The sequence below is a fragment of the Nipponia nippon genome, unplaced genomic scaffold (assembly GCF_047370975.1).
Source record: "Nipponia nippon isolate SJK-2023a ecotype South Korea unplaced genomic scaffold, ASM4737097v1 scaffold_2, whole genome shotgun sequence".
In the NCBI taxonomy this organism is placed as follows: Eukaryota; Metazoa; Chordata; class Aves; order Pelecaniformes; family Threskiornithidae; genus Nipponia; species Nipponia nippon.
Window position 1 is genome coordinate 49,638,549 of NW_028262336.1, and position 21,226 is coordinate 49,659,774.

General features: G+C 42.4%; 1 protein-coding gene across 2 annotated transcripts in view; it reads right to left on the reverse strand.

Moving 5' to 3' along the window:
* The window catches only part of EGFL6 (EGF like domain multiple 6), a 46,619-nt gene extending 25,720 nt beyond the window's left edge, over nt 1-20,899 (reverse strand). For both annotated transcript variants that reach the window (XM_087758191.1, XM_087758190.1), the window contains exons 1-7: nt 20,779-20,899; nt 14,219-14,331; nt 12,001-12,093; nt 9,018-9,137; nt 5,766-5,885; nt 1,867-2,001; nt 1-123 (exon numbers count right to left, since the gene is read on the reverse strand). In XM_087758191.1, coding sequence (XP_087614317.1) covers nt 1-123; nt 1,867-2,001; nt 5,766-5,885; nt 9,018-9,137; nt 12,001-12,093; nt 14,219-14,331; nt 20,779-20,846 — 772 coding nt within the window. In that variant the 5' untranslated portion in view covers nt 20,847-20,899. The remainder of the gene's footprint in view (nt 124-1,866; nt 2,002-5,765; nt 5,886-9,017; nt 9,138-12,000; nt 12,094-14,218; nt 14,332-20,778) is intronic.
* Nucleotides 20,900-21,226: the final 327 nt, after the last annotated feature.

Consider the following 21,226-nt stretch of genomic DNA (forward strand, 5'->3'; position numbering starts at 1 on the left):
CAGCGCAATCAAATCCATTTCCTCGGTAGCCCTGTTTACATGTACATTTGAAGGATCCTTCAGTGTTGAGGCACTCTGCATGGAGGTTACACCTGTGTGTATTTGTCACACATTCATTTACATCTAGGAAAAGATATAAATGCTTTAGTGAAAACTGCCTTGAAACCCAAGCTTCATGACAGCCTGTTTGTGCCGGCCATCTGTTTCCAGGTATTGTAATCACTGGTGTTAAACCAAGATGGTCCAAAGACCATTGGAGGCAGAAGAATTCACACTAACGTCAGCTCCAACTGCAGCACTACCGGCATATGCGTCCATGGAAAATGTAGAGCATCCCGGTGAAGACAAAGTGAACGCAGTGATTTTCTGACTGAGAAAAGGATTCAAACTACAGGTTGTACACACTGTTCTATTAAGAAAAAGCAAAAGGCACCAAGAGAACATGTGACATCAATTAAAAAACAATTCACCAAATCTTTCTCATTCTTTCATTCACTCTAGAAGAAATGCAATGGAAAGTAACCCTGAGCATGCCAAGATGTTAAGATCTTCTATCTGCCACTAACATTCCGGCATACATATGATGCTGCGTGATAAAAGTATAATCAGGAAAAATTCAGTAGAAAATACTATGTTCAACTGACAGCAAAATGTACAGGCATTGAGTAACTGATTTTGTTCTCCTTTTCCCTTATTTTGCTACATCACAAAGATGTTTCTGATTTCTCCCACATGAGGGAGCCAAGTTGCACAAATTTTTGCACCACTTGCATTTTACCTAGATTGCTTCATTTGTAGCAGCTGACAGGTCCTCTCATAATGTAAGTCAGCTAGGAGACAAGTAGCAGGAAGACTGACTCACAAATGTGGTATGTCTGAGGGTGAGATTCAGGTTTGCAGATAAAAGCCTCACTACTGAGAGCTCTCCAGTTTCTGCCCCATGCACACATATTGTATGAAAAAGTAAGTAATTTTTCCACTTTATGCCTCTCAGGGTTTGCATACAACAGGAAATGCAAACTTGAGTCTCCAAAACCTCCCTTATGACCTCCCTCCCTCCCCTAACTCCCAATACCAAGCAAATATAAACAAAACCTATGAATTCTCTTTTGTATGCACTTCTTGTAGTAGTTCCAACCCTTCCAGGCCCTCATGTAGTCAACTGCTTGAACAATACTGCTGCAGTGCCTGCTGCAGTAATTTGTATTTTGTTGTTCTTCCACCGTTCAGCTAATGGGCTGAAACAGTAATAAAGGTGTTTTGATATTTGTTTTAACAGCTGGGCATGTCAAGATAACTTTTTGCCTGTATTTATTTTTGTTTGGGAGAAACTTAGGCATGCAAGAGAGACCTGAAAAGTAATTAAAACCCACTATTTTCATACTTTTTTTTTTTAAAGTTCTGTGCTGTCCATCTAAACAACTGTTTTTACAGTCATGAAGGCACTTCATTCACATTCCTCATTAACGACACAAAAAAAGAAAAAAAAAGATTGTGGGACTGCTTGTTCATCACAGGTTGAAAGCTAAGAGGACAAAAAATGGCTCTTGAAAGAAACCTGTACCAGAAGTAGCATTTCTTTGTAGTCAATTGTTGCTAATGTACCCGAAGCCCTTGCACATCTTGACTTGGTACAATGAGGCAATTTAATTTGCAAGTGCCAGTGATTAGGTTTTTCATAAGGCCACAGAGAAAACCCAGAGAAAAATTCAAAGTGTCACCAAGAATATTCTTAGTGACATCTTTTATGCATTTCTGAAGCAGTATCCCCAGACTAGGCCAATATGCTTCAGGCAATGACAGGAAAGATGCACAGTGTGGGAATGAAAAAGAATGAAGAAGGAAAATTCATGGGCTAAATCTTACCTACACAGTCATAACGGCCGCTGACGTATTTCAGTTCATAACCAAGCTGGCACTTGCAGTAGTAGCTTCCAAATGTGTTGACGCATCTGCGGTTGTAAGAGCAGACAGCTTTGCCAGTGGAGCATTCATCAATGTCTAGAGCAGAAGAAGGGATGCTGGTTAGATCCATGAGAAACTAAACCAGGAAAGCAAGAACTACTTGGGATTTGCACAGGAATGGCTTGGTCTTGGCTATCACAAGTTGTTTAATAAAAAAGTCCAATAATTTCATACTTGGGGATGGCCTTTGCATGTGGTAATACGAATGAAGCAGCAAAATGTGAACTAACTTTATGGAAGATTTTGCCAGAGACCTGGCACAGTAAGAGAAATGGTAACTGGCAGCGGCGATTGTCCTCACTGGGGACAATGATTTACTCTAAGGTCATGGAGCAGAGTCAGGAGGAACTCCACAAATTCCATTATTTCTCCGAGAAAGGAAATGTCAGAGAATAGTTTAAGAGAAAGCCCCAGAAAGAGGAAACCGAGAGCAGCAGCAGCTCTTTCTACTGAATCTCTGCACCTCCCCTTGCTGGGCTAAGTCAATATACAACGGGGAGAGAGTTTCCAGACTGCAAGTGGTCTGCCAAGCAAGGCAGATGACAGGGACAGATGTTGAGGAGAGAGAAGGAGGAAACTTGGTATGGGAGGAGCCTAAGAACATTATTCAACAACCATTGCAATTAAATGTTGCCAATTTGATTTGTTTTGTTGTAATGTCAAATTTAAAATAGTGTCAGTTATGATATTTGGCATTTGTCCTTCACTACCACATTTCAGCACATAGCAGTGACTCTGCATGTAATTCATTGTGCCACGCTGCTGGCCTATACAGCTTAGAACCGCTGTCTTTTTATAATTTCTACCATTCTTTTACAGTGCTTATTTGATCAAGGGAAAGTGGACAACAACAGAAAAATATTTAAACAAACCTGTAGTCAAAAAATCCCTCTTTCTGCCCATGCTACACTTTTCTGATGATGGTCTCTGTTCGCTAGCCTCCAAGGCATTCCCAGGCCTCTCCAGGTTCTCAGTTCTCTGCCAGGACCAAGGTCTGTCACAAGCTAAAGGACAAGCCTGGCTGCACTCAACCCTAGCGTGAAGTTTATGTCTGCAATGAACACTGAAGGCTCACTGTACTCTTAGAAACAACAGGTTTAGGTTAATTGAATTTTTTTTAAATCTATAATTGCTTTTTTTTTTTTCTTTCACCTATGCACATGTAGAAGAGGAAAAGTGAAACACATTAATGTGCTCTTCTGCTCTGCAGGTCCAGGAATAATGCAGCTTCTTAGGAGGATTAAGCTAAGACTAATAGGCAGGGATCTTCAAATGTTTACCTGTTTATAGTGTTTCTGTGACTAAGACTAGAGTATTAGAGTATCTTTTAATCTATTAAGCGTTATGCTATATGGCATGATGTTACTATTTCTCTCATTTTATAGAGGGAGAACTGGTGACAGAAAAACAGTGACATACCACAAGTTACGCAGAAAGAAGGGGTCTGGTATTTCCAACCACTGGACATACCTTTTTGTCTGTTTTACCTTCTATCCTATGTATCAGCATTCTTCCAAATCCATTTGAGCAGGCAAGGTAAATACAAATGAACTCAATAGAAAAGAATAAAAAGAGTTGCCTGAATAATTCAATAAGAGATTTAAGAGAACCACTCATCTTGTCTATTATATTTAAGTACATATGTCTACGATGTTCACCTTCAAATAGCTCTTAAATAATTTAAACATGTTAACTGTGACTGGTAGTAGTACAAAAGCCTTGCTGATTACTCAAAGCAGGTCATTTCCAATTACAAACTCCTTTCATTTGAAAGAAAGAAATAGCATTCTCATGTTGGAGTGTTTATAGTTTGGAAGTTGAGCCAAGTATCCATACAGGTTTATCTGATTGCTCCCAAAAGTGATAAAGTAGTCCCAGGCCATACAACCTTCATATGTGACTTGATATTACAGCTGTGTGTTAAGGAGAATAATCTACAGTAACTATCCTTCTACATAGCAGTGTCTTTTGGTTGATGCATTTATTTAATCTTTTGTTTGAAACGTGAAGTATAATATTGTTTTGGCCATTGCAGCTCAAATTCATTTTTTATGCTTGAATGTTAAACCTCTCAACATCTAAAACATTCTTTAAGCTGTAGAAATCATTCAACCACTACGTATTGGTAAGCAGCATCAGAAATGGATTAGCCACTGTTATTCTTCTTTGCCTGTAAGGTATCATGTCCAAGCTGCACTTTATGATCTGGAGGACTTGCACTATTGTGACAGAAAGAATGTAAAAATATGTGAAATCAGTGTCATTAGGTACGTTGCTAAAGGCACTTTAGTAAATAGCACTTCTTGCAAAAAAATTTTTCACAGAATCACAGAATGGTTGAGGTTGGAAGGGACCTCTGGAGGTCATCTGGTCCAACCACCCTGCTCAAGCAGTGACACCTAGAGACAGTTGCCCAGGACCATGTCAAAACGGCTTTTGAATATCTTCAAGGAGAAATTTCCATCCTCTATTTTTCATTCTATTTTGGGCAGCTCTGGGAAATAAAATATTTCCTAGCCGCAATTTTCAATCTTCTATGCTTGCGTGGATGCAACAAAGATTAAAAAACCACAAAATATCATTCCCTGAGATTGACTAGGAGTGTTACCCATTTAGAGGCAGGTGAGACTAGGAAAGAAAGGCTACACTGGGAAAGAGGGAAAATAGGAAAGAAGGAAACAAAGCCATCTTCTGGATGATTTTTTTTTTAAATTGATATTGTTCAAATGCTACAAGATAGCATTTTACAGGAAAATGTACTTATTGATTCAAAAGGACAACCTGCATTTTAAGAATTAGCTAAAGCTATTGTAAAGAAGAAATCTGGAACCAAAAATTCTTTTGGTTTTTTCCCATATGAAGCTCTGCTACTGGTCTTATTTTAAAATGAAATGGCACAAAGTACATACAAAGCAGTATTTCCCTTAAATTTAAAACAAAAAGCATCTGGTCTGAAAAATGAACACTTTCAGAGCCTTTCAGGTTTGTCTGTGATGAACAGCAACAAGAATATGCCAGCTTTTGGAAAGGTGCCCAGGCAGACCCTGGACCTGATTTATCAGGGCACAGGCCTGCAGACGCTGGGGTCAGACGTGGCTCCCAGCTCACAGCCCTGCTCCTCTGATCCATGACGTGCACTACACTGCCCCTTCTTCTCTAGTTGTTGGGGTGGTCCCTGCTTTGGAGGGTTTGTTTCACATCTATTGGGTTTTTAAAGGAGTTCATTTAGCTTCAGTATTGAAACGGGTACCATTTCAGCATTGGATTGCAATGCTGTAGCACTGCTTTGTCAGATGACAACATAAAATGGTATCACAGAACAGTACCAAGTGTTGTAAGTAACGCTTTCTTCACCACACGGGAAACCCCCAGGTAAAGTGATGTTGAGGCTTCTGGAGCAAAATCTGGAAGCTTGTATTGTGGGTTATCACAATAAAAGAGAAACCCATCCAAACACCACCCCCAAGTTCTATAATGCATGTCAGTAGGACAGCTTTCTGCAGGCAAAACTTTGTAAACCTCAGAGCAACAGAGAGAAACTGAATCTGTTGATGACTCCAAATTATGTCAAAACATTTAATTATTTGTTGGGGATGGGACTCGCCTGAAGAATTACATGACCAATATTATGAGAACGGTTTTTAAAAAAAAAGGATGCAAGCTTTACATCACACTGTGACTAACAACAAGCATTATTCAAGCCAGTGAGGAGAGCTAACTGCTTATTAACTTTTCCCCAGACTCTTAAATTGTTCGGGATCCCATAGGAAAGAAAGTGAGAGTGAGTTCTCTAACCATACCAATGCATGTCCTTCCGTTCGGTCCCAACTGAAGGCCACCTGATGGACAAAGACACTGTACCTCCCCTTTGACTTCTTCACATCCGTATTGGCAATTCACCATGGCACATGTCCTAGAACCTGAAAACAGTTTTTAAAATAACAAAAGGAGAAAAAAATCTAGGCTGGGATTACACACTTAAAATTAAGTTAGATCAGGATGAATGCAGAACATTAATCAGAACAACAAAACTCCATTCACCATTAATCAAGCTGTTTATACATTAACACATTAGTAATACAATTCAGGAGTCCATGAGATAGATCTTAAATTCCCCCCTCTCCTTCACTTTGTTCTTTCCTTATTTGCCCTTATTCCTCCCTTTTTCTCTGCTCCCATTTTTGTGACTTCTTACCACTGCCTTTTAGATTCAGAGACAGAACTTGCTCAAAGTAAAAGAAACCAGCACTTTCAGAACGGCGTATAATAACAGTGTATAGAAAAGACAACGATGTGTGCAGGTGCATATATAGCTACAGCCATCTTATTTGATTTGAGTATTAAATATAATGCATATTAGTTCTGTGTGCTTTTAAAATTAATCTGTTTAATCTGTGATAAAATTATTTTTCTTAGACTGGTTTATTTAGACTTTGGGGCTAAGTGATAGCTACTCAAGGCCAAGAATTCACTATATGTGCAAATGCATTTTACTTGTGTATGAATGAGAACATAGAGGAGGTAAGAGGCAAAAAAAGATGGACTGTAAATCATAATACTTTGTCACATTATCTACATCCTAAGTGGTAATAAAGAAACTTCCTAAACATTATTCTTCTGTAATTGGTAATTGTCCATTTTCTCTTTTGTTTGAAGCTCCTAATTCTGGCTTTGGTTAGACATAACACTGGCTTAGCTGAACTGCTAATCAGATCTAGTATAGTAATTTCTGCAGAGTTTAGGTGACTTTGTGTTAGGTACTAACCTATTATCTATTTTAAGCAATGGTTCTCTGTGGCCCAAAGCCACATTTTTCTGATATTCCTCTTCCAGCTCCACAGTCCCTTGGTGTGGTTGCAGATAAGCCTGGCTGCTCAGGCTAGGTGGACTTCATCTTGCTAAGGAGACTTATATCATGGAGAATTTGATTCAAAAGGAGCAACATTATGCTCAAAATGTTTGCCTGAATAAAATGATGAGAATTCTAAGTTGGTTAAATAACCTAGCATTTCATCTGAGTACAAGCTTAAGTTAGCATCAAGTGAAATGGGAGACTAGTGGACTTAACCAAGAATAAAGTCTACTTGAGTAAATAATTTACTACTTCATTTCATAATCAGTTTCTGCTTAAGAAAATAAATGCTCTTCGGAACTGGAAGATGGCAGATGGGTTGGGTTAATAAAGCACAAGCCGGATGAACGCTTTTTGCCTTCTTCACTAGAACTGTGAAGAATGAAGACTTCCCTTCTATGGGAAACCTGCTTTTCCCCCTAGAAATTTGGTTTCATTCTGCATCAGTGTTTGTTGGCGTTCCACTGAGAAATAATATTTCCACGTGCCAAAGTGAAATGCAAGCTCCAGGGCTCACAGCTGCTCAGGCAATTTTTTCACATACACTCGACACTGGCCACTACTGCTGCTGAGAAATTCAGTGTTTTGTGCTAGCTTAAGCAAGAGATGGTGCAACTGTGCATTTAGTACAAATTTGGTACAAATGCAGAGTTTATTAAATCAGGAAGCCAGTCCTGAACTAAGACTGGTTAAAGCTAATCCAGCAGAAATAATTAGTAACAACCTGGATCTAGTTTTCTTAGTTCAGCAGTGTGGCTGCAGCAAGAATTTGTGCTCAGAGGAGCAAGAGTGAGGCATGGGTGGGACAAAGCTGCTGCTGGGCTCAAAAGATAGTTTCTTTCGACTGTAGTTCTGGCTTCTGCCAACTTCAGCTGTCCATAGGACAGTGGCCTTACTGAAAACTGCTCAGTGTATGACGTCAGCAGATACACAAATTATCTTGGAAGAAATGGAAGAAATACATATCCATTTCTCAGGGATCTCAGGGCCTACAGCTGTTGTCTACCGGTGATACCCACCATGATTAGTAATGCAGATGCACAGCCATGAGCTGCGCTGCAGGGAAGGGAAACCCTCCAAAAGCTCTGGCCCCAGGCACCTTTCGCAGCAATTTCAATCTCCCTGCCACAAAAGAGAGAGTAGGAGCTCTGGCTTTTCTGCCTGCCCCAGAGCTGCAGTCCCTGCACTCCTCTGAGCGTTTGCTAAGGCTGAGTATTTTTCTAGTTATCCCAAAACTTACAGCAAACTCGCCAGATGAACACCCTGCCTGCTGAACGGTTGTCTCCAAGGTTGGGAGATCAAGAGTTTGTGGTTCTCTGTCATATCCATGGGAAAGGTTGTGCTGCATCCCGTACAGCTAGGTCCATTGCTTTAGGACAGACCTCTCAAGCAGATTGTTCCACTGCTGAGACCAGCTAGCTTCCTTGTCCAACTGATGTATCTGCTTCAGTCCCGTGGACTCCACAAAGTGTTGTCACCATGTTACCTAGGGTTTTGTGAAATTCAAAGCCAAAATACCCATATGGGACAGCTCAGGTGAAGAAAAAAAAAAAAGTATTTTCTACAAACAAAACAGTGTCATTGAAAAATAAGAAGCCTCCTCAGGTCTGAAAAATCAGGTTGGCTAAGAAAGCAAAATACTTTCCATTACATTGCTGGCTTAAAGACAAAGAAAATAGGTAGAAATACAGTTTAGATAAGCCGTAGCTCAGTGAACAAATGTTTGCAAGAAGCTGGCAGCAAGTCTGGGAAGCATATCAACACTCAGAGAAAATAAATGAGTCAGGGAACACACAAGGTAAAGCAAGGAGTAATGGCATGAAATTCAGCACAGTAAAAAGTAGTCTATATTAGTGCTTTGCTTGGATAGATTCATTCATCCTTATTCAACAGATGAACTGGCAGGACTATACAGCAAGGTTATACTAGCTGTCCTTCATCTGAATTAACGCTATCAAAGATTTTTACCTCTAGCAGGACAAAAATTCCTCTGAACGCCAAAATACAAGTATGACCTAGTCTACCTTGTCCAGATACTGCCAAACAGAAAGCCTCTTTCAGCTGCTGACAGTACCAGAGAGCTGAGGCAAAGACCCTATCCTGAATAAGCTAAATCCACTCATCACAAGAATAAAATCTGCTGGGATCAAATGTGATTAGATGATTTTGGTGTGCCTGTCCTATCAGCTCTATTACTTACTTGCACATGTGCCATCTGGCATAAGCATGTACCCGTTGAGACAATAGCACTTGTAGCTGCCATGTGTATTCATACATCTGTGTTCACAGGGACGTGGTTTCAGTCCACATTCGTTCAGATCTGCAGAAGTCATTGGAATGAAGTGAGTGCTGGGTTTATATACATATATTCATACATATAGGCGGATAATATTGCCTAATGCCTTGAACTCCCCACAGTAAAATCGCCTGGATTGAAAATGAGCCAGCCCCTTGCAAGATGAGAGTTTAGGAGACCATCTGGCTGAAAGACTGCTAGCAAAACTAACACACACAGACCTCTACACCTGAAAAACTAATGCAAACTCTGGCCACATCTGGCAGCTTGTTAAGAAGAGGTGGAGGGGTGGGGAGAGAATTGCAGTTAGTCTCTTTTCTGGGAGTTATATTTCTGGATTTCTCTGATTCTAGCTGGAGATTTTAGCCCTCCAGTTGACCTCTGTACTGGAAAGGCAAAATGAGACTAGAACAGCAAATCAGCTTGAGATAAAGTGAAACAAAGATTTTGGCTTTTTCTCTGAGCTACACATTAGCACCAAGGTTATCAGTAGCAGAAATGAAATATGATATATAACAATTATGTGACTTTAAGAATAAAAGGACAAATCTCAAAAATCTCAAAATCCTGAGAATAAAAGCATCCTAAACCCTCAAAATCCAGGATTTAAAAGGCTTTGCAGAAACTAAATTAATTTCAAATTCCCAATAGCTATCCTTCACAGGGAGAAAACTAGAATCCTAAGAAGTTTAATTTGTGTGGTATAGGCAGAGCAGATCTGACAATGGTATCGGTCCTATGACAAGGGGACAACATCTGTGCTTGTGACTTGTGTGAACTGACACCTCTCCCACTTGTATTTTGAAACCTCATTAGTAAACAGACAGAACTCATTAACAGAATGCACCAGCATACACAGCCCATTCAAGATGTGTTTAATGGCACAAATTACCAATAATATAATTTCAATAAAGATGCAACTCTCAAAGCACTGAGCTTGTGCAGCTCCACTTCTAAAAAAAGAATAATCTGTTCTCATGTCTATGCACCCTGCAGGCCACAGAAAAATCTCCAGACCACTCAAAGCATAAACTTTGTGGTGGTTATACATGTGCAGAACTGTTTGTTACAGCTCAGTCCAGGGAAGAAAAAGAGGGTTGCATTCTATTATTTAAATGTAGGGTCTTGTTTGAAAGAGGAAAACCTATCAGCTTGCAAATCACACTGGATTTTTGTGCTACTGTGGCTCCACTAAATAACAAAGACTCTCATAACAAAGAAACTAGAGGGGAACAAAGGTTATTCCACTTAGACCATACATTTTCAAAAGTGCTTAGCTGCACCTATCTTGCACAATGCACAGTAATGCACAGATAGCATACGCAGCTCTAAAAGAGAACCTATGGAGATAAGGTTAATTTAGCTCAGACTCAGTGGGGGACTAATACAGTCCCCTTATCTCTGTTATTTTAGTTAGCTCATGTTAAGCTTGCTCAGCAGGGCATTTTGCTGTAAGGACAGACCAAGGCTACATCTGCCTGTAAACTAAAAGTGGCTCTGAGCATTTCTGGCTGCTGGAACATGACCACCTATATGGCTATACTATCGCAATAGCTTCAGGATATTTCTGGCCTGTGCCAGCCACCACTTTACTAAAAAATTCCTGGCCATGCTTCAGAAGGTAAAGCAGCCCCGGGAGCCAACAGGCAATTTGCACATGTAGGTCTGAGCGGTGCTTCCACCAAGCGTCAGGCTCTCAATCTGCTACAAGCGCGCAGAACTGATCTGCTTGCGTACGGAGGGCATATCAAACCCAGCTGGAGGTACTGCACAGAAAACACCTAAAAGCTGAGGGCTTCTTTGTTGCCTGTTGGTAATATTTAAGCTGCCAAATAATTTCTGAGGTTAAACTTCTGGGTTTAGAGGCTGAAGCTGTAAAAGTGATACCTACATATCTATTACATACAACCATGGCTGCTATTTCACTTTCCTGTCTAGTGGTACTGAGGAATTGACTTACTTCCCTGAAAGTAACACCAAAAGTATAAAAGATGGCGTTTTCTAAAATACTTAACAATATAGCTTTATAGCATATTGCTTGAAAGATGTTGTGTAATAAATGGGTTGTTTTGACTTTGAAAAATGTGAGTGTCTTTAGTATGTCAATGCAACATTTTCAAGCAAAGGCTGCAGGTGCTTAGGAGGGTGGCAAGGTTAGACCCATCCATTCGTGTGGTCTTTATGTCCTGCTTCCCTCACACACCTGCAGTTCATTCATCTGCACTGCAATAAGATGGCCCGGCTCCATGCACAGTGACCTGCTCCTTTCATCTGATCCAACACAGGGGTCTCATATATTGGAACAGGAAAAAAAAAAGCTGAGTTGTCACCAATGTGTTAGCTGAAATATTTCAATGTCTAACTGCAAGTTTATGGAGGGAAAGTGGTGCATTCAAAGTTTCTGAATATGCAATCCTAAAGACTCCAAATTCTGTGTTCTCAAAAATACCAATCAGCATATGCAAACAGATGGCATTGCCCCAGGAAGCTTGAGAAATTACACGTCTAGCCTATAATTGCATGTCTTTCTGACGAGAAGGTTAGTTAAGAAAGTAACACGGGTTCTGTATTTGACTTCTGGCTCTTCTAATAATTTCCTATATAATCTCTCCATGCCTTAATTTTCTGGCTATACATATGACAGTTTGCCCTTGTCATCAGCCTGCAGGAGATACATGATATCGGTTGAAACTTCTGTATGCTGAAGGAGGCTTAGAGCTTGTCTGGGATGCTGGAGATGCAAGAGCCTTAAACTCTAAGCTCTTCTATGTAAACAAGAAAATATCTTGCTTTACTATTTTGGTAGGTGACACAATCCTTACTACAAGATAAGGACACAGAACGGCAACAGTCTGCTTTATGGAGTAATATCCCCATGTGCACAAACCTTGATTACAGGTTTTCCCTGTAAATCCAGGGAAACATTTGCATTTGTTTGGTCCCATGCACTCGCCATACTTGCAGCCATGTCCACAGATAGCTGGGGGAGTCAGGCAGAGAAAGAAGAGAGAAAAAGAAAAAGTTAGAAATATTCTATTTGAGAACTTTTGGCCTGCTTAGTTGCCTAAAAACTTGTTGCACAAGTTCAACATCCTCCATACCTCTCCCTCCAATTTGGGCATGGTAGCTACTGATCAGCACTTTATTTCTGCTGGAGAAAAGTGACCCTAGCACGGATTACACAAGCATGTGCTATTCCAGGGTTGTAAAGACCTGGAAAAGACAGGGCTCCTTTTGGCTCTCTCCCTCATGTTTTTTCTGCCATGCTTACGATTCACATTTAGTTTTGTACTCTTGCCCTTTTCCTATTTTTAAGAAGCCTATGTGAGAAGCAGCTAGCCAGCAGCTTGACTTGCCACACTTGGCATCTGGAGTAGGAAAGAGGCAAGAGCACTCCTGCAGCCACAGGAGACACATTACCCTACAGCAGTTTTCCACTCTTGGACCTCCTCACTTACAGCCGAGGAACATGCCCATCCCATGGTGGAACATCCAGAGCACATCTGTCAAACGATCAGGCAACTATCTTTACCACACATCCCAATATGTATAATTGCATCAGGTTTACAATGACTTGAGAGGGCTGTGCTTAGCCTGGATGCATCAAAACCTAAAAATTTTCTCTCAGCCCTCTGGATCATTAGTCAGAAATTAAATGTTGGCTTTTATAAGGCTTAAGGCTCCTAAGGTCAATGTGATTGTCAACATGAGGGTTATTCAGGAAAAGCAAAGCAAACATGCATTTAAATCAGGACCAGCTCTGGAAAAACAGCAAAAGAGTATGCACATCTCGCTACCTTGTGTAATTCAGCTGCTATCCAAACAACAGGAACTAGGAAAGTCACAGTGTTAGTTACTATACCATAAAATTCTTAACTAAAATTCATGCTGCTGATTTCAAGTATCTTCCTTACATTTAAAGATTCATTCAGATGTACTAGCTCTTCAGATTAAGGCATATTTCAACACTGACCCATCCCTGAATGCAACATGGCATAGTGTGAGACCAGCTGAGTATCAACACTGAAGCAGAGAACACCACTGCATCTGATTTACAATGCAGAATTACATTATAGTTGGCTTAAAGAAATCTCTCAAAGAAGAATGCTAAAAGTTTATGAAAACTGAATTTTACTCATAAAGCACCCTATTGCTTTACAACAAGACAACTTACTCCACTGGCTGATCGAAGTTACATTTGCCAGTTGTCCCTCAAGGTATTCATCTGCATCAAATCTAAGGTGCTATTAAACACCTAATAAATATTAATAAAGGTACTCATCACTTTTCCGTTTTTAAACTGTCATGCTATATATACAGAGCAGAGACTTTTTGCATCTTTCCCTTTTAGACATCAGTTTGTTGATTTTCAGCGCTGAATAACCCTAAGCCTCTATTCAAATTCACCAGACGTCCAATGCCAAACTCTCTGGGACAACAGGTGCAACATCTGAGAAAGATTCCTAAAACATATATTTTATGACTTTGTTGTGTTTTGCCCAAGTACAGCCAGAGAGAGATTGCACATCACCTTCTCCTTGGGATCTGAGGACCCTTAACAAATTTGAAATTTCTTAGGAGTCATCGACTCTTCATTAAGCCAATAATCCACAGACCAGAACACTGGAGGCCTACCCAAGCTCAAGTCAGGTGCACTTACTGCTTGAGTTTTATTTATATATTTAGAAAGATTAAAACATCCTGGTTCTCAGAGGCTGTGTACTCTGAAGGTAATGGATATCAATTCATAAAAAAAAAACCTTCAGGGGGCCGTATTAGAAGACACTGCATTTTTGGCACTTACTTGACAGCTGTAGCAGTGCAGGCATGGACCAGGGCTGTGCAGGAGGTTAGAACAGATGGTCCCTTCTGGACCTAAGAATGTTTTAATACATATTTTATTGTTTGGTGTTATTTACCCAAAGCTCTGCCTTTTTGAGGAGATGGTCTTTCAAACATGTTTTATTCACTCTCTCACAGGGTTAAGAGATTTCACTCCTCCTCAGGTTTTTTTCTGTAACTTCTGGCAGACATATATGAAGTCCCTTTATTAGTACCGAGTACACAGCCATGGAGAGGAAACAAGCATAAAGTGTTAATGTTACCTTCGCAGTGGCCCTTGTTGTTCTTTTTCCAGCCATAACAGCAATCCAACCTAGAACCATACCGACACACCCCAGGCTGGCTCACAGTCACCAGCTGCCCACGAGCTCTCGAGCTGTGGGAAGAAGGATAAACACTAGCTCCAGCAGGCACACACACTTCAATCCATCGCTCCACATACTCCTTTGAACATTTCCCTCATGTTTTATCCACTGTTAGGCATTTTCATTTCACCAAACCTTGGGGCATTCGACAGTGTTCCTAGACAGGAATGCAAAGTTGCATTTGGCTGGCGAAACAGGGGAGATGGGAGTGTTTCACCTGCAATAAATTAACTGTGCAACATAAATCCTTTCTGATGAGAAATGTGGCAAAGGCAAAAAATACAGCCAGGTCCCCTGCTAGAATGAGTCATTTCTAGTATCAGTGAAGGCAATGGGGCTGCTCCAGCTTGCATCACATGAAGAATCTGGACTGGATATACGATGCCATACCTGACAGTGCTATTGCTTTGGATGATGAAATACTGATTCTACAGAAAAGCAGTTTTCTGAACATCAGTCAGCCCCATAAAAGCTAGTGACTTGCTGGCTCATGGCCACTGCATACGTGCAAATTGATTGCGTAAGTACAGACAGTCCCATGCATTCTGGTTGCACAGGACTCCATGACCACACAAATTAACATTAATTTAATCTGCCAATAAGCCCAGGGGGTTCAAAGTCACTGTGCAGATCAACAGCTGCAAGAGTTGGAAAACCTGCAATGTTAGTTGCCAAAATTATAAATCTGATGGAAATCCACAACTGCATAAGTCTTCTAGACCTACTCTATGCTGCAACGGGTGCTGCGACTCCGGTTCTCTTCTCCCTCTGCTTGCTGTTACATTCTCCATTACCACATGCCTTCTTTTCTCTTCTTTATCCAAAATCCTCTCTCCCCACTGCTTTTTCCAGGCCATAATTCAAAATGCACTTTCTTCAAAGAGTCCAAAGTGTTGTTCCTGACACAGAAAATACCTTATCTGCAAGAGCTTCATAGTAAGCCATCTAGGGTATTGAGGGGGGCAACATACAGGCACAAACATCCCATGGTGGGGAAAAAAAAAATGGAAAAAAGTCAACAGGCCAGGAACTTTTGCATTTTTTAGTCTGATGCACGATAGAGGTATTGCTTTACCACCTTACAGCAGTGCTTTGCACATACCCTTCTGTGCTTATCTGTAAGGTTGCACTCATATTGGAACAGTTACTGCAAACATCACTTAAGGCAAACTAGTAAAATAAATATATGCATACACTTCAAAGATACAAAACACTACCTCAGAGTTTTCTTTAGTATCAGAACCATTGGAAAGAGAAGGGAGCTCAGAGGAAATGCATAAGCTCATGTATCTGAGATACCCTGAATGAAGATATGGTTCTCGCGTCACCTGGCAAGTAAAAAGACTTTGGTGCTGAAATAAGTTGTTCTGAAGTCACCCAGCCTTTGCCATCAACCCAGTGATGCAGTTTACAGGAGTACATGTACCCCATCTTCAGACAGGAGAAAAAGCATATTGAACAGCTATGACTCCTGTATGTGTATCTATTAGAAATCAGTACCCTGCCTCTGGATTTATAGACAGTAAAAGAACCTTTTTCCATTTTGTTCATCCAAATACTGCTGGCTTACATCACTTGCAAGCATACAAGTTAAAGAACATATCTTCTGCTTGCATACTAGAAAGGGCCCTTGAATCCACCTCGGTAATAAATACATATTCTGCTTACATCCCGGAAAATCCCCTTGAATGCAGCTGGATAGTGCTATGACTTACCTGGAAGGTTAAAATGCCTAAAGCTTGGAGGAAGCAGGATCTCATTACTTTCCAAAAGGTGCTAATTTTCACAGGAAGACAACCTCATTCAGTAACGTTTTATTTAATAATTCACTTCAAAATCAAATAATGAAAGTATCTTTACAAAGTATACAATATCTCACAAGATTTCAGTACGAACTTGTCTTAAAACTTGGAAATGTTCCATAAAACTGCAAATAAAATGAACATAGCTGAACTTTATAGATACCGCCCTGGACAAGGTCTTTCACTTGTGCTGGTTTCCAAAACAAGCACCAAGTTCAAGCCTACCTTTGGCAGTGGGAAAGGTCAACTAGATCATTGAGAGCCCACCCGGATCCCAAAATCTGGGAGGAAAACCAGTTTTGCCAGGTTAGTCCCTCTGGCCCATGAAGAACCACCAGCCATCAGCCCAGCTATTGCGTTCAGGAGTTCAGCATTTTGTGCAAAGGAGAGAAATTTAGAACGAGGAGATCCTTTCGGGCAGGCAGATCCTTTCCGGGGGAATGTCACATGGACCCTCCTGGACACTGGGGGAGAAGTAACGCAGACTGGAGGCACAGGACGCTTCTGATCCCTCCCTGTGCGATATTCTGATAGGATTTCACAAGGAGTACCTAGAGGCCTGAGTGAGATTGCTGTGCTTGTCACTGTCTGCTCAGCGTGCAAAAAATGCCTGGCCTTGAAGAACCTGCAGCCTAAATATGCGACTGAAGAAAAAAGGCAAGAAAACGGAGACTGTGCAGGTCAAATCGCTGTGCAGGTCAGTGGCAAGAGCAGTCTCCACATTTCTAGTGAAGAAGTCTGTCCTCTGAGAGTCAGCAGCTGACAGGGCTAGTGCTAAAGGTAACAACTGTCAGACTGAGCCATCCAGGGTGCTCAGGCAGCAGAGAAGTAACCGATTTTATGTGCCTGTGACATTGCTGACACCAGTAGGATGGCATTTAGCAAAGAACGTTCAAGATGAATACCAAGAACTTCTACAATAAGCCAGGGTCTCCTTAGCTGAGGTGACAGAAAGAGCAGGCTGGCCATATTTACTCTCACAAGATCCCTGTGAGCCACTAGCACCATTATAAAATGGGTGGGACCCTCAGGTGCTTCAGTCAAAATTCCAGGGAAGTTTTACTGCTGCCATATCAGGTTGTATTGTGTACAGTTCTTAACATCCATGCTGAAGAACTATGAATTATATATGGTATATAGAATGATAAAAGCTATGAAGAATGAAAAACCTGTCTTAGAGAGGATGGGAAGAACTTGGCTTCAGCTGAACAAACCAAAAGCTGAGAGGGGACCTGATTGCGTCCTAGCTGCCTGTCAGGCAGCTCCAAACAAAAGAGAGAAAAGCTTGTTAAGAGAAAGGCCACTTTATATCCATTTGCTCTTGTGCCACTGTCCATTAATACTCTCAGGGGGATACAAGAGTACGAATGCAGCCACGAGAGGGGGGAGAGTCTTGAAGAGCACTGAAGAACCAGAACAATTCCTACCTAGTTTTAAGATACATAGTCTCTTTCACAAACTAAGAAAGATCTAATGTTGCCTGTAATGATACGAACATAGACATGAATGAAGTTATGTCCCATTTATTCAGCTGCTGCTGAAAAAAAAAATGTTCCTCTCTGGAGTAATATGAAGATCTTGAATTTTATCCCAAAGGAAGTAGGATCAATTCAGAGCAAAGCATTCAGCTGCTGGCCAGGACCAGGTAGGTATATACCTATACCTACAGTGGTGTGAGCAGCAGACAAAAGAAACTGGACGTGTGATGTGAGGACAGACCTTAAACTACTACACAGTACTTTTGACTTCTTGCAGTGATTTAATTAATTTGATATTAAAAAAGAAAACTTATGTATTTACAATAAAACATGTTCAGAAAGTTCACCTGCTCCACTGATCAAGTGGCTAGTGTAGATCTTCCAGCAGAGCTAGGCTGCTGATAGGGTAGGACTGATATCCCCGAAAGTTTAAATACACAAACAACTGCAAAGGAAAATATTATGAAAACTGGCAAAAGAGGGGGAACAAAGCACACCTGAATGTTGGGACTTGCTTATCCAACAGCCTCCCCCCGCCCCCCTTTTTTGTTGTTTCATTCTGTAAAATAAGAAAACAGTTTTACATTGCATCAGTTTCTCAAAATTAGTTATGACCTAGGCCAAATCCAAGCTACTAAAAATGTCTGTATACCAATGGGCAGTCAAAAATTTCAAATACAATAACCGGGCTGATAGCTGTGCTGGACTGTAATCCTCATTAGCAGCCATTTTACCAGTAATGGCTGAAATAAAAAGAAGTAAAAATGGCAACAGTGAAAAGAGTTACTTGTCATGTTCTCCTGACCAGTGATCATGAGCAGGGTAAGACCTGTCTGAACTGAGCTATGTGACAATAACAACTGCAGAGGATGAGCGAGCAAGTCTTCAAAAGCCTAATTTAACCAGGCAGGTAGATAACAGAAGTCAGGTATGGTATGAGTTAATACAGTTGTTTGTTTTCAGGTCCTATTAATATTCTGACTTTTACTAAAGCTTCCTCTGGAAAGGAACATTTGAGCTTTACTACTTTTTTTTTTTCTTCAAGACACAGCTGCTGAATAGATTTAGTGCTTTGTTTCCATAAGATCTCTACAGGACACTTTTAGTCAGCTCTTGCCCATACAATAGCTGCCTGCTGCTGGGGAGTTGGGGGGCACAGAGGTCTCAATTACATTATTAGCGGCTTCCAGTTAACTGGAATATCCAAGACAGGATATTATCCCTTTCTTCAATTTTCGTCTTAAAAAATTCTGGACATTGTTGCTAGCAACAAAACAACTAGGAGCAAACCTAAAATTTTGATCAGCTGGTATATTCAGAAGGACAAAAAGATGGTATCTTGCAACTTAGCAAGATTTAGCAATTTGAAAGAAATTCCTAAAAAGTCCGTTATGACTGTACGTCATGCAGAGATATGTTTGAACATTTTTCCAAAGAAAAGCATAGGGGTTTTTTGTTGTGGTGGTTGGCTGTTTTTTGGGCTTTTTGTTTGGTTTTACTGAAGGTTATTTGAAAGGTGACTTACTTCTAGAAAAAGAGTTAACCTATAATTGTATTAAGTAAAACCAAAAAAGTGCCACCCATTATCTTTTAATAACTGTGTCTTAGATATCCCTTCAGCCAGTTCCGGGTACTCAATGTGACAACAGTCCTGCTTCACTGCCAGTCCCTCCCAAAACACCAAGTGAAGTTTGGGCTTGCAGAAATTCCTTTAAGGCTTCATGTGCCCACCAAACTCCTAAAGGCAGTGCTCAGAGCAGAAAAGTTAAAAGTCCAGGTATGAAAGCTACACATCTAGGAGACAAAAATAATCATAATGAATTCATTTTTTCCAAACTGATTCTAATTTTTACTATTTCCTGTTCCTTCTTCCTAGGTTTTCAGAGTCAATATGATTTCTTTGTCCTCTTAAATTAGTATCCCTTGTCATCCAAGACTTCCATCAAGATATTTGAAAACCTCTTCTTTCCCCTTCCTTCCAATGGAAAAGGCAGAATGACAATCTTGGTAGAAAAGAGAGATGCCACCACCATCATCCGACATCAACCTGGACAAGACAGGCTGTAGAGAAATCAGTCTTAGGTAGGTTGTAGGTTTCCCACAGGTTTCATGACTTACTGTCAAATAACATCATTTTTACCAAACACAACCCTTTTTGCTTCAGCTAATTCCAGGGCATACTTTCTTTTGGAAGGAGATAATGCTCTTATTTTGCATTTTGACACCTTTCAAAGTGTTTGAAATACAAATACACCACATCAAGAAGTGACTAACGTGAGCATTTAAACGGAGCTCTGCTTTGAGAGCAAATGTGTTTTCTATAACAGCAGGTCTGGAGTTTATAAACTTCCAGGTCCTGAGGAGCTGACCACTCCATAGCCCTGCGTGTGCTGGAACAGCACTTGTTGATCACAAACATTCCCATTCACAAATCTGGTACTAAACAAATAAACCACAGGACATCTTGAAGGCTTCATCCCCAGTTGCTGTGAATTCTCCCTTTACTAGCTACTCCCTTGCTGCAGCACTTGTGGCCTTTTATTTGCTCCTGGAGAACTGGGAGGGGGAACGCTGGAATGGCTTAAGCTGGAGTAAACAGTTTTACTTATCCTCTCCCAAAATCTCATTCTGTTTCTGGAGTGCGCCTGCCCCTGCAGAACATAAGAACTGCCAGGGCAGGCTGACGGGAAAGCCTCTGTCCGTGCAGGCAAACCGAAGACTCGAGCAGCGCACATCTTGCTGCAGGCGGTGCCGCTGTTCTCATCGCTTGGATCTCCACCGGCGCACTGAAGTTACCGTTTTTCCCAGAGGAAAAAAGCCCCAGGGCTTTGGTGTGATTCCCTGCGGGAGAGCGGCCAGAAAGCCTCCGCCGCTCCGCGGACGGCGTTCAGCCCCGCGTGAGCCGGGGGCCGCGGTACCGGCTCCTGCACGGCCCTGCCCGGAGCGGCCTCGGGCTGCACAGCGCGGCCCCGGGGACCTGCCGAGCCCCGCGGACACGGGTGGAGGAGGGAGGCACTCGCTTACACCCGCACCAGCGGGCGAGCACGGCAGGGAGCGCAGGCGGCCGCCTGCCCCGGGCCCGTCCCGCCCGGAGCCCAAGGGGCGCTCCCGCAGAGCAGCGGGGCAGCGCTCCCCGGGTCCCTCCCGACCACCTCGCCCCCTCGCCGGCCCCGCTCACCTGCCCGCGGCGGCCAGCCCGGCGGCGAGGAGGGCGGCGAGGAGGGCGACCCCGGGCACCGGCACCATCGCCCGGCCGCAGGGAGGCGGCAGCGGCGGCCCCGGCCCCGCGGCGGTGAGGAGGCGGCGGCGGCGGCGGGGCGTGAGGCTCGGCGGGCGGACGGCGGGACGGGGCTGATAAACCGGGCGGGGCGGGGCGGGCCCGCCTCCGGCCGCGCTCACCGGGCGCGTCCCACACGCCCGGGACGGGGCGGGCAGCGACCCCCGGGCGGGGCAGCGGCTCCGCCGGGCCCGGGGGCGAGGGGGAGCTGGGCGCCGCCGGGCCGCCGCAGCCGGGGCACGGGCAGGCAGCCGCGGCCGGGTCCCCCCCGGGAAAGGCGCGTCAGCCCGGCGGGCGGTGCGGGCCCCCCGGCCCCGCACCGAGAGCAAGCGCGGCCGCCGCTGTCGGC